Here is a 12,978-nt window from a genome sequence, read left to right as displayed (position 1 = left end):
GCGCATCTGGATAGTGTTCAGATCCTTCAAGCTCGGTCAGGTTTGATGGGGAGCCTCGCTGCTCAGCTATTTTCAGGTCTCTCCAGAGATGTTTGATCAAGTTCAAGTCCGGACTCTGGCTGGGCCACTCAAGAACATTCAGAGACTTGTCCTGGGATCTCTGTACTTTGCTCCGTTCATCTTTTCCTCGATCTGGACAAGTCTCCCAGTCCCTGCCGCTGAAAAACATCCCCACAGCATGATGCTGACACCACCATGATTCACCATAGGGATGGTGCCAGGTTTCCTCCAGACATGACGCTTGGCATTCAGGCCAAATAATTCAATCTTGGTCTCATCAGACCTGAGAATCTTGTTAATCAAGGTTTGAGAGTCCTTTAGGAGACTTTTGGCAAACTCCAAGCGGGCTGTCATGTGCCTTTAACTGAGGAGTGGCTTCCGTCTGGCCACTCTCCCATAAAGGCCTGATTGGTGGAGTGCTGCAGAGTTGGTTGTCCTTCTGGAAGTTTCTCACATCTCCACAGAGGAACTCTGTCAGAGTGACCATCAGGTTGTTGGTCACCTCCCTGATCAAGGCCTTTCTCCCCCAATTGCTCAGTTTGGTCAGGCAGCCAGCTGTAGGAAGTCTTCTTCCATGTATTAATGGAGGCCACTGTGTTCTTGGGGACCTTCAATGCTGAAGAAATGTTTTGGTACCTTTCCCCAGATTTGTGCCTCGATGGACAATTCCTTCAACCTCGTGGCTTGGTTTTTGCTCTGACATGCACTGTCAACTGTGGGATTTTTATATAGACAGGTGTGTGCGCCTTTCCAAATCATGTCCAATCAATTGAATTTACCACAGGTGGACTCCAATCAAGTTGTAGAAACATCAAGGATGATCAATGGAAACAGGATGCCCCTGAGCTCAATTTAGAGTCTCATAGCAAATACGGTGTCTTTTTATGTTATAAATCAGCTAAACATTCTAAAAACCTGTTTTTGCTTTGTCATTGTAGGGTATTGTGTGTAGATTTATTATATTTGTATTTATTTTAAATAAATTATAGAATAAGGCTGTAACGTAACAAAATTAAGAAATATTCAAGGGTTCTTAATGCACTGTATACCATAACGGCAGGAAGAAAACAGAAAAATTGACTGAGAGGCTGAAATTATTTGAATGAATATATTATGTACAAAAGGACTCTTTGGCAGACTTTCACACATTTAAAATATTTTGTCAATTTGGAATGAACAGAGATTACATTGCTTGAGTTAAGTTTTGGGGAGTACATAGTCATTAAAAAACACTTTCTCCTGAAATTGGGACTAGAGAGAAAACTGGCATTCGCACATAAATACTTTATTATTAATTTCTATCAAACTCATAAAACATGCATTTGCCCAAATTAGTGAATACTGTGTACTTGGGATCACTGAACTAAGAAAACACACTTCTGCGAGTCTTTTAAAGATAATAGTATAGTGTTTTCTCATGTGACTTTATCCTAATATGAAGTTCTGATTTCTTTGACCAATCTCTACGAGGCTGAAAACCAGGCAACCACAAAAAAAAGCAGAAACTCCCACCACATTTAATAACAATTCTTTCTCTCAACAGTTACTAAACAGATCGGGCTGATTTCCCAGACTAAGCTTAGTCCTGGACTAAAAATCACTTCAATGGAGAATATCCATTGTACTACTACAAACCGGCCCAGAAAGTTCTAGCGTCTGGTGAGTCATAATTTGAATCATATACCAACCAACCACTATGGTCTCACAGGTAAAGCAAATATACATATAAATACACAAATAAATAGCCTGCACTCGTCTGTACACACAGTTTGAGATATAGAGTAGTGTGGACTAAGAAAAATAACTTTTCCATTTCTAGTGGCAGCTACAGCTCCTCACCACGAGAGGCTTGTTTTGATTCACTGGGTCTCTGAGAAGTTATCCATTTACATTTGAAGGCTTGAGTGACAGAATAAAGAAACAGCTTACACGTATTGCCAGTGCAGACAGCCTTTGGTTGTCTACAAGCATTCTTTGGTTCAGACTAAATACTGAATGGAAGCCTTGGGCCTCCAGAGTGGTGAAAATCTAAAGAGGAACACAAAAATGGGGAAGTAGGTGTAGTTCCGTGTCCAAAGCCTCTCCCCTACTGAGTTGAGTGTCACCCTCACTCGGACAGCTCGACAGCTTAAAAATGACACAGGGACAGAATGACAGCCTAACGCTGCAGGGACAAACGATAGTGTGAGAAGAGCCTAAGAGGGCTTTACTGCAAAGTGGTGAACCCATTCCTGAAAAGCAACCTCCTACTGTACCATTAGTAAAATCAGACAGCTATAAACCAAAGACGCAGCTAGCTTGGTCTTACATAGCTTCAGCTAGCAACTTTAGACTGCTGAGATGTACCCTCAAGCTTCGGTCTTGCCTACAGACATTCAGTGACACTTTCCTTTAAATGGGACACATTGAGAAGGTGCAAGGTCTAGAGAGGGTAGATTGAAACAGAGAGCAAAAAACATATTTGGTTCATTTTACAAACAAGATGCTTATTTTCCAGATATTTTAAGGGCTGGCGAACTAAACTTTAAACAAACCCTAACATAGAAAAAAAGTTGGTGTCAGTTCTCAGTGTCAAAATCACCCAACCGATTTGGAGTTTGCCATCAGGTACAGTGGTAAAATGAAACATGGGTTAATGCATTGAAAAACAAGGTTCTCTGTTAAATTGGTTGTACACCTCTCTGCTCCACTCACACATTGCAATGGCCCATTTAGCTAAAGCCAATAGCACAGAGCCCATAGCCCACTGTATTGCAAGCCCTGGGCCATGTTCATTAGGGCATGACAAGGAAAATGTTTGAAAATGTGTGGAAAAGGAACATTTGTGTTTCATATTGGAGAAATACATGTAGTCGCTCTCTGTTTCAGTCCATTTATTTCCATTTGGTGCCTAACTAACATGACCATTTTAGGAGGCATGTTACTTAGCACCAAGGCAGAGTGGAAGGGAGGAACCTCTTTCTTAGGGATGAACTGAAACATCAGGTTGAATCTGCTGCAGGCTGGATGGCTGCTGGTTCTTTGGTGTGGTGGTCCGGGTGGTTATTGGTTGTCCTTTGGTGTGGAGAGCATGGCCGGGCCTGGTCCGTTCTGGTCTGGTGGTATTGGCATGGGAAGAGAGAGACATGGATGGGAGATGAGGATGAGAGCCCAGTTCCCTATGCCGCAAACCCCAGACAGCAATAGTACTGATGTTAGCCATAGGGATAACTGATGCCAGCCGTAGGGCTAGCTGTAAGGCTAGCAAGGTTTTAAGGCTTCAAGGTGTTGAGGTTCGTTGCCATGCAAAGCCTAAAGGCCCAGCTGTGGTCAAGGGGGACTGCTGATGTCTTCTGGTCCATTATTACAGTCCTAATGCTCTTCTATTATAGCACTCCTTATGCTGTCATACATTTTTATTAGTCTGAACATTCTACTCCATCACAACAACAGTCCTACACTGTCCATTTAATATTGAGTCCATCGTCATAACGGGGTCCCAATTTTATAGAAGGTCAGAATTGAGCAGGAAACATTTCACGGTAAAGTCTACACCAGTTGTATTGGGTTCATTTGACAAATAAAAATGTATTCGATTTGAAACGGTGCTCAGGGCTGCCAGGGCTTCCTGTCTTTGCCACTCTGTTCAGCAATGTGTTTGTAGCGACACTTGTCCCCAAAATGGCAGCCGGTGGTCCTCCAGAAGTAACACTCGTCTCCGTTCACTGGGCCACAACGTCTGGGACTGGAGAAGGGGCAAGAAGGTTACGAAAATTAGATTTTGGGATGAAATTATACAAACTGTTAAAGTGGGCGACGTAGCTCATTGTCAACAGATTTCCTCTTGCTTTATTTTTTTACTTCATGGTTTAGGCAATGAAACCCTTTCTCTACTTCCCCAGAGTCAGATGAAGCCCTTTCTCTACTTCCCCAGAGTCAGATGAAGCCCTTTCTCTACTTCCCCAGAGTCAGATGAAGCCCTTTCTCTACTTCCCCAGAGTCAGATGAAGCCCTTTCTCTACTTCCCCAGAGTCAGATGAAGCCCTTTCTCTACTTCCCCAGAGTCAGATGAAGCCCTTTCTCTACTTCCCCAGAGTCAGATGAAGCCCTTTCTCTACTTCCCTAGTCAGATGAAGCCCTTTCTCTACTTCCCCAGAGTCAGATGAAGCCCTTTCTCTACTTCCCCAGAGTCAGATGAAGCCCTTTCTCTACTTCCCCAGAGTCAGATGAAGCCCTTTCTCTACTTCCCTAGAGTCAGATGAAGCCCTTTCTCTACTTCCCCAGAGTCAGATGAAACCCTTTCTCTACTTCCCCAGAGTCAGATGAAGCCCTTTCTCTACTTCCCCAGAGTCAGATGAAGCCCTTTCTCTACTTCCCCAGAGTCAGATGAAGCCCTTTCTCTACTTCCCTAGAGTCAGATGAGGGCTTTTCATATGGATTTTTTAACAAGATGATGCTGTTGAGTACGGCTGTTTGGGAGGCCCAAAGGGGGGCAGTGCCGAGATTGTGTTTTTGAACACCTGTAATCTAGGGCAAAGAAATATTTTTAACATAGTGGCGCAGACAGTCAGCAAGGTGGCACTAGAGGGCACTCTTACATTCTTTGGGTTGAACCCTAAGATTAACTTGTGGAATACATTTTCATGTCTCTGTGTGCAATTGCTAACTAGCATTAGCACAATGACTGGAAGTCTATAGTAACTGCTAGCATACTAGTAGATACCATAGACTTCCAGTCATTGCACTAAGGCTGATTAGCATTGGCTCGCAAAACTACCTCCAACTTTTTTCATACTGGATCCAGACATAAAAAGGGTATCAATGAGTTCATCTGACTCTGGAGAAGTAAGGGATAACTATTCCACCTTTTGAAGTTTTAGGTCAAGCGCCTGTGTGTGTGTGTGTGTGGGGAGGGGGCGGAGAACCATTTCACCTTTCACTGATCTCAGCTTTAAAGGGGTGTTTTCTTACCCAGCAGCTGTCTGTTGCAATGCAGGGGGGCTGGTCTTGAGGGGGATGGGCAGAAGCCTCTGGCTGCGATGGTCTGGGTAGCGAACCACCAACCTTGTGTTCTCTATACTGTAGCCCTGTGGGAGAAACACATACTAATACATTAAGATCAATAGAATATAAAGAGTTTTAAAACATATATAGACATAAAAAACAAAAAAGCCACAGCATCTGATGAAGGTCACTGACGTTGAGTTTCTCCATGGCCCGCGATGCCATGTTGGCATTCTTGAAGTTGACGAAAGCACAGAACCGCTCGTGGAGAACTCGTATGCTGTCTATCTCCCCGTAAGTTTTAAAGAGGTCCAACAGGTGTTTCTCAGTCAGCTCAGCGGTCACGTTCCCCACCCAGAGAGACACACACGGGGACCTGGAGGAGGAAGAGAGGCAGAACAGGGAAGAGACATCACTTATGTCCACAGGCATCAAGTTACACATACTTGTCCACACCAAATAAGGAAATAAAAAATGTATGTTTTTCTATTTGGGGCCATGACCCCTGACCCTTATTGGGTCAACAAGATTGGCTAATATCCACCTACCCTGGCAAGCCCAATGAGGAATCCTGGCTCACCACTGTGGAAAGAGTGAAGACAACTGAATTATATCACACAAAAAAAATTATGTATGATCTTCTACATTTCAGCAATAGCTCAGAAATGTGTTCCCTTTCCTTCGCATGTCATTTAAATTAGACTACTTCCTGACATTGCTGCCCTCTAGGCTTAAGAAGAGAAATTGCATGTTTTTCCATACCACTGGCACAACCTGCACAGTGGTGTGTGTCCTCACCCCTAGAAGCCTCAGGTGAGGTCAGCACAGCCTGTAGAGTGGTGAATCGCTCCAGCAGAGACACGCTCTCCCCCTCCTCAAAACCCAGATCCTAGAGACGGAGACGAGAGTGAGACAGAGTGAGAGGGAGCGCTTCAACCTAAAAGGAAGCAATTCCCAAACCTTCCATAACAAAGCCATCACCTAAAGAGAGATGAACCTGGAGAAGAGTCCCTTTAGCAAGCTGGTCCTGGGGCTCTGTTCACAAACACAAACAGACGCCCCAGGACAGCAACACAATTAGACCCAACCAAAGCATGAGAAAACAAAAAGAGAATTACTTGACACATTAGAAACAATTAACAAAAAACAGAGCAAACTAGAATGCTATTTGGCCCTAAACAGAGAGTACACAGTGGCAGAATACCTGACCACTGTGACTGACCCAAACTTAAGGAAAGCTTTGAATATGTACAGACTCAGTGAGCATAGCCTTGCTATTGAGAAAGGCCGCTGTAGGCAGACCAGGATCTCAAGAGAAGACAGGCCATGTGCACACTGCCCACAAAATGAGGTGGAAACTGAGCTACACTTCCTAACCTCCTGCCAAATGTATGACCATATTAAAAGACACATATTTCTCTCAGATTACACAGATCCACAAACCCAATTTTGATAAACTCCCATATCTACTGGGTGAAAGACCACAGTGTGCCATCACAGCAGCAAGATGTGTGACCTGTTGCCACACGAAAAGGTCAACCAGTGAAGAACAAAGACCATTGTAAATACAACCCATATTTATGCTTATTTATTTTCCCTTTTGTATTTTAACCATTTGCACATCGTTACAACACTGTCATGGCCAAAAGTTTTGAGAATGACACAAATAATAATTTCCACAAAGTTTGCTGCTTCAGTGTCTTTAGATATTTTTGTCAGATGTTACTATGGAACACTGTTACTGTAATTTAGTTTCTCCAATATGTTTTCATTAATTGAATTCCCTTAATCTATTTTATGAGAATTTGTAAGATTCTTGTTTGCATAAAATAGACGGAGACCAGTTTTATCAATAATAGGTCACAGAATTTATTCTCAGAGCGCGCTGCCACATTACCACGAGCAACAGTTTATATACAATAACATGACGTTATTTCATTGCTTCTAAAATGAATCTCCTCCTCTCGACCGGGACAAAGGGAACTTTAAAAGTTCATTCAAAGTTCATTCCAACTCACTAACACAAGACACACAACACAACTGAATTAACTTTTGACTCCTCACTATTATCGATCACCACTTAGCTGACAGTTCTAATTAACAGAAAAGCAAGGAATGCACTCACTGCCTTATCTAAAACACCCCAGAGCTCAGTTTTGTCGGATCAACCATAGGTTAACTACCTTATCTGTTTACTTAATCCACAAACCATTCCTTTCTTCCTAGTTGGAATGGTGTTCATTAACTTTAATTACTCCTTGTCCGTGTCACACAATCCCTTCTTATGAACTCATATTGTTAATCAGATATAATAAAACAGAGTATAAGTTTACTTAGTTACAGTTTCATTTAAAATAAGACTATTGTTCAGTCATTTAATCATAATTTTTCTAACAAATACTGAAGTATAATTACAAGCATTTCATTCATTTCAAGTGTCAAAGGCTTTTATTGACAATTACATGAAGTTGATGCAAAGAGTCAATATTTGTAGTGATGACCCTTCTTTTTCAAGACCTCTGCAATCTGACCTGGCATGCTGTCAATTAACTTATGGGCCACATCCTGACTGATGGCAGCCCATTCTTGCATAATCAATGCATGGAGTTTGTCAGAATTTGTGGGTTTTTGTTTGTCCACCCGCCTCTTGAGGATTGACCACAAGTTCTCAATGGGATTAAGGTCTGGGGAGTTTCCTGTCCTGGGAATCAAAATAGCGATGTTTTGTTCCCCGAGACACTTAGTTATCACTTTTGCCTTATGACAAGGTGCTCCATCATGCTGGAAAAGGTATTGTTCGTCACCAAACTGTTCCTGGATTGTTGGGAGAAGTTGCTCTCGGAGGATGTGTTGGTACCATTCTTTATTCATGGCTGTGTTCTTAGGCAAAATTGTGAGTGATCCCACTCCCTTGGCTGAGAAGCAACCCCACACATGAATGGTCTCTGGATACCTTACTGTTGGTATGACACAGGACTGATGGGAGCGCTCACCTTGTCTTCTCCGGACAAGCTTTTTTCTGGATGCCCCAAACAATCGGAAAGGGTATTCATCAGAGAAAATGACTTTACCCCAGTCCTCAGCATTCCAATCCCTGTACCTTTTGCAGAATATCAGTCTGTCCCTGATGTTTTTCCTGGAAAGAAGTGGCTTCTTTGCTGCCGTTCTTGACACCAGGCCATCCTCCAAAAGTCTTCGCCTCACTGTGTGTGCAGATGCACTCACACCTGCCTGCTGCCATTCCTGAGCAAGCTCTGTACTGGTGGTGCCCCGATCCCGCAGCTGAATCAACTTTAGGAGACGGTTCTGGCACTTGCTGGATTTTCTTGGGCGCCCTGAAGCCTTCTTCACAACAATTGAACCGCTCTCCTTGAAGTTCTTGATGATCCAATAAATTATTGATTTAGGTGCAACCTTACTGGCAGCAATATCCTTGCCTGTGAAGCCATTTTTGTGCAAAGCAAGGATGACGGCATGTGTTTCCTTGCAGGTAACCAAGGCGCGACGGAGGCGCGACGGAGCGAGACCGGGCGAGGCGCGACGGAGCGAGACCGGGCGAGGCGCGACGGAGCGAGACCGGGCGAGGCGCGACAGAGCGGGCGAGACAGAGCGGGCGCGACAGAGCGGGCGCGACAGAGCGGGGCGCGACAGAGCGGGGCGGGCGAGAGAGCGCGACAGAGCGGGCGAGAGAGCGCGACAGAGCGGGCGAGAGAGCGCGACAGAGCGGGCGAGAGAGCGCGACAGAGCGGGCGAGAGAGCGCGACAGAGCGGGCGAGAGAGCGCGACAGAGCGGGCGAGAGAGCGCGACAGAGCGGGCGAGAGAGCGCGACAGAGCGGGCGAGAGAGCGCGACAGAGCGGGCGAGAGAGCGCGACAGAGCGGGCGAGAGAGCGCGACAGAGCGGGCGAGAGAGCGCGACAGTGCGGGCGAGAGAGCGCGATCGTGTGGGCGAGACACAGCGGGCGAGAGAGCGCGACAGAGCGGGCGAGAGAGCGCGACAGAGCGGGCGAGAGAGCGCAACATTTTCCCTTTATCTAATATTAGGTTTTTGGTTGAAGATCTGATAACATTCAGTATCAAAAATATGCAAAAATAGAGAACGGGGGCAAATACTTTTCCACGGCACTACACATGGAACAGCTGTGGGTCCCAGAGTAGCGGTGTGAAAAGCACTAAACCTAAACTCCAGTCTTTCTGTCCTCCGCTGCTTTTCATAAAAGAAAGGAGACTAGGAAACAGTTTTGGGTGATCTGTAACAGCTATACATTGCCATTTCCCATACGTATCGTGAGCACGTTGGTAGCACATAGCCACGTCTGTGTGCAGGCTTGAACATGTGCATGTTTATTCAAAAATGTGTGTGTTCACCATAAGCTGTAAGACTTTGCAGTTGAAGAGATCACTGACAGCCTCCTCACAGTCTTTATCCAGCTTCAGCACCTGTTCCATGGCTTTCTCCGCCTCACTGTACCGCTACACACACACACACTTAGGAGGTCAAGACACATCAAGCTTGCATAAGCATATATTATATCATTTGTGAATAATCACTATACGGAGAATGTGCTTCCTATAGAATACAATAGAACAGGAGAGGACAGTTATGCAGTCTGTGGTCCACCTTCATCCCAATGAGTGCACTGCCCTTGCGGAAGTGTCCTTTAGGCCAGTCAGGTGCCAGCTGGATGGACCTCTCAGCATCAGACAGGGCCTGGGGGTACTGCTCCAAACAGCTATAACAGTACGACCGGTTCCCAAAGAACCTGGATGGACGGACAGACAGATAAACACACACACACACACAGAGAGAGACACACACACACACACACACAGAGAGAGACACACACACACACACACACACACACAGAGACAAGGAGACACACACACACACACACACACAGATACAAGGACACACACACAGAGACACGCACACACGGAGACACGCACACACGGAGACACGCACACACGGAGACACGCACACACGGAGACAGGCACACACGGAGACAGGCACACACGGAGACAGGCACACACGGAGACAGGCACACACGGAGACAGACACACACGGAGACAGACACACACGGAGACAGACACACACGGAGACAGACACACACGGAGACAGACACACACGGAGACAGACACACAGGGTAAATTGTGGTTTATTGTCTATGCCGTACTGTACCAATGTACCCTCTAATTCTCGCTCTCTCCCCCTCCCGGAGGACCTGAGCCCTGGGACAAGTCCACCTGGTCGTGCTGTTTTCTAATATTTCTCTCTACAGCACCTGCGGTCTCGAACTCTCAATGCTCGGCTATGAAAAGCCAACTGACCTGTTACACCCTCGACAACCACTGTGATGAACGTTTGAACATATTGGCCATGTACTGTTATAATCTTCACCCGGAACAGCCAGAAGAGGACTGGCCACCCTTCATAGCCTGGTTCCTCTCTAGGTTTCTTCCTAGGTTTTGGCCTTTCTAGGGAGTTTTTCCTAGCCACCGTGCTTCTACATCTGCATTGCTTTCTGTTTGGGGTTTTAGGATGGGTTTCTGTATATCACTTTGACATCTACTGATGTAAAATGGCCTTTATATCTACATTTGATTGATTGATTAATAGGACAGCGACACATGCTTTGTTGTTTAGGCTTTGAAATTATACAATGAGTAGGAGGTTAAATTGTAGACTGTCAGCATTCATTTGTGGGTATTTTCAATCATATCGGGTGAACCGTTCAGAAATTACAGCACTTTTCGTACATTTTAGGGGAACAAAGGTATTTGGACAAATGCACATATTTGTGTATTAAAGAAATATAAAGTTAAGTATTTGGTTCCATATTCCTAAAACACAATGACTACATCAAGCTTGTGACTCTGCAAACTTGTTAAATGCATTTGCTGTTTGTTTTGGTTGTGTTTCAGATTATTTTGTGCCCAATAGAAATTAATGGTAATTAATGCAGTGTCATCTTGGAGTCACTTTTGTAATAATAGAATGTTTCTAAACACATCTACATGAATGTGGATGCTACCATGGTTACAGATAATCCTTAAATGAATCGTGAATAAGTGAGTGAGAAAGTTAGAGGCATAAATATAATACCCCCCAAAAATGCTAACCTCCCCTGTCACAACAAAAAAGGTGTCACTGTCCCAATACTTTTGGAGCTCACTGTAACTAGCGTATTGAGGTCAGAGGTCATGCAGTGATATAAGTGATATAATGCAGACATATAATGGTGTGACATTACCTGTAATCCTTTGGGTCGTATTTGATGGCTTCTGTAAACATAACGACGGCCTGAGAATACTGGCCCTCCTGCACCAGCTTGATCCCTTTTTCTACAGGGCACATACACAGCCAGAGGCTCAAATGTACAAACAACATCTGAGCATGTTTGCACAGCAAGGTGTGTGTGTGTGTGTGCACCCGTATGTGTTTGAGGGTGTGTACAGAGAGTAGTATAAACGCACACACTCACCTGTCAACGAGGCGCTTCTCTTAGTCACAGCATCTGTTCCATTCACCTGAAGAAACCAGAACATGTTCCCAAAAAAGTAAGGCAAATACATTAATGTGTTCACATATTAGCTCCCTAGAGTTTGTCCTACCTAGGAAGATGTTTACTGTCACTGTAACCTGAAGCTCTAGGCCTGGGTTGCTGTTATAACATGCTAATTAGCACTTTGTGGAAAAGTGTTAGATAAAAAGCACGTAGGACTAGGATACATATATATATCATTTCCTAGAAAGTCAGTCACATCTTACTGATGTATCCTAGGCCTATGTATATATACATACATACGCATAAATAAAACTGTTGGTAACCTTTGACCCAGTGACACGACTGACCGTGCTCTGGCAGTGTATGTGTATCTATGTATGTGTGTGTGAGACTATGCGAGGGCAAACACATAAACGTTCCAATAACTGTTTACCAGATGCAGAGTTCACCTCATCTTAGGGAGGGCATTGAACCTGCCACGGCCTACAGATATCAACACGATGGGAGACCAGATAAAAGCCTTTTGCTTATTCATGAAAAGATTGTTGGAGTTAGATGAATAATATTTTTATACAAACATACAGTACCAGTCAAAAGTTTACACCTACTCATTCCAGGGGTTTTCTTTATTTTACTATTTTCTACATTGTAGAATAATATTGAAGACATCAAAACTATTGAATAACACATATAGTAAGATGGTGCCGAAGAGGATGGCTGACGTTTTAATGCTCCTAACCAATTGGGCTATTTTGTTCGTTTTCTAGCTTATTTGTTTACTTATTTTGTACATAATGTTGCTGGTACCGTCTCTTATGACCAAAAATAACTTCTGGACATCAGAACTGGGATTACTCACCACAAACTGGAAGAAGCTTTTTCCTTTAACGAGTCTGACGAGAAAGATATACTGCTCTCCCGGGAACAGGCCCAGATCCATGTAATTTGCGTGAAGAAAACACGGAGGAAAAGAGGATGCAGATCACGCTGCCTTCTGAGAATCCGTAGGCGATCAGAGTAAACTCCCACTGCCATCAATTCTACTTGCTAACGTAATAAATAAAATTGATTATCTACAATTATCCTACCAACAGGACATTAAGAACCGTAATATCTTATGTTTCACCGAGTCGTTGCTGAACGACAACATGGATAATATAGAGCTGGAGGGATTTTCAATGCACAAGCAGAACAGAGAAGCTACGTCTGGTAAGCCGAGGGATGGGGGTGTGTTGTCTTTTTGTCAATAACAGCTGGTGCGCAATGTCTAGTATTAAAGAAGTCTCGAGGTATTGCTCTCCTGAGGTAGAGTACCTTATGATAAGATGTAGACCACACTACCTACCGAGAGAGTTCTCATCTAAACTATTTGTAGCTGTCTATTTACCACCACAGACCGATGCTGGCACTAAGACTGCGCTCAACCAACT

The 12,978-nt window shown here is 44.2% G+C and overlaps 1 protein-coding gene across 4 annotated transcripts in view; it reads right to left on the bottom strand.

Annotated features, from left to right (window-relative positions):
- Window positions 1-1,154: 1,154 nt before the first annotated feature.
- LOC110531174 (uncharacterized) overlaps window positions 1,155-12,978 on the bottom strand; it is a 43,154-nt gene continuing 31,330 nt past the window's right edge. For all 4 annotated transcript variants that reach the window (XM_021614413.3, XM_021614425.3, XM_021614420.3 and 1 more), the window contains exons 7-15: window positions 11,525-11,570; window positions 11,294-11,384; window positions 9,664-9,805; window positions 9,411-9,515; window positions 5,842-5,932; window positions 5,592-5,625; window positions 5,239-5,419; window positions 5,011-5,126; window positions 1,155-3,784 (exon numbers count right to left, since the gene is read on the bottom strand). In XM_021614413.3, coding sequence (XP_021470088.3) covers window positions 3,649-3,784; window positions 5,011-5,126; window positions 5,239-5,419; window positions 5,592-5,625; window positions 5,842-5,932; window positions 9,411-9,515; window positions 9,664-9,805; window positions 11,294-11,384; window positions 11,525-11,570 — 942 coding nt within the window. In that variant the 3' untranslated portion in view covers window positions 1,155-3,648. The remainder of the gene's footprint in view (window positions 3,785-5,010; window positions 5,127-5,238; window positions 5,420-5,591; window positions 5,626-5,841; window positions 5,933-9,410; window positions 9,516-9,663; window positions 9,806-11,293; window positions 11,385-11,524; window positions 11,571-12,978) is intronic.

This window comes from Oncorhynchus mykiss, chromosome 1, assembly GCF_057628025.1.
Source record: "Oncorhynchus mykiss isolate SJ-2025 chromosome 1, ASM5762802v1, whole genome shotgun sequence".
In the NCBI taxonomy this organism is placed as follows: Eukaryota; Metazoa; Chordata; class Actinopteri; order Salmoniformes; family Salmonidae; genus Oncorhynchus; species Oncorhynchus mykiss.
The sequence above is the reverse complement of the archived record's forward strand: the minus strand, read 5'-3'. Positions and strand labels throughout refer to the sequence as shown.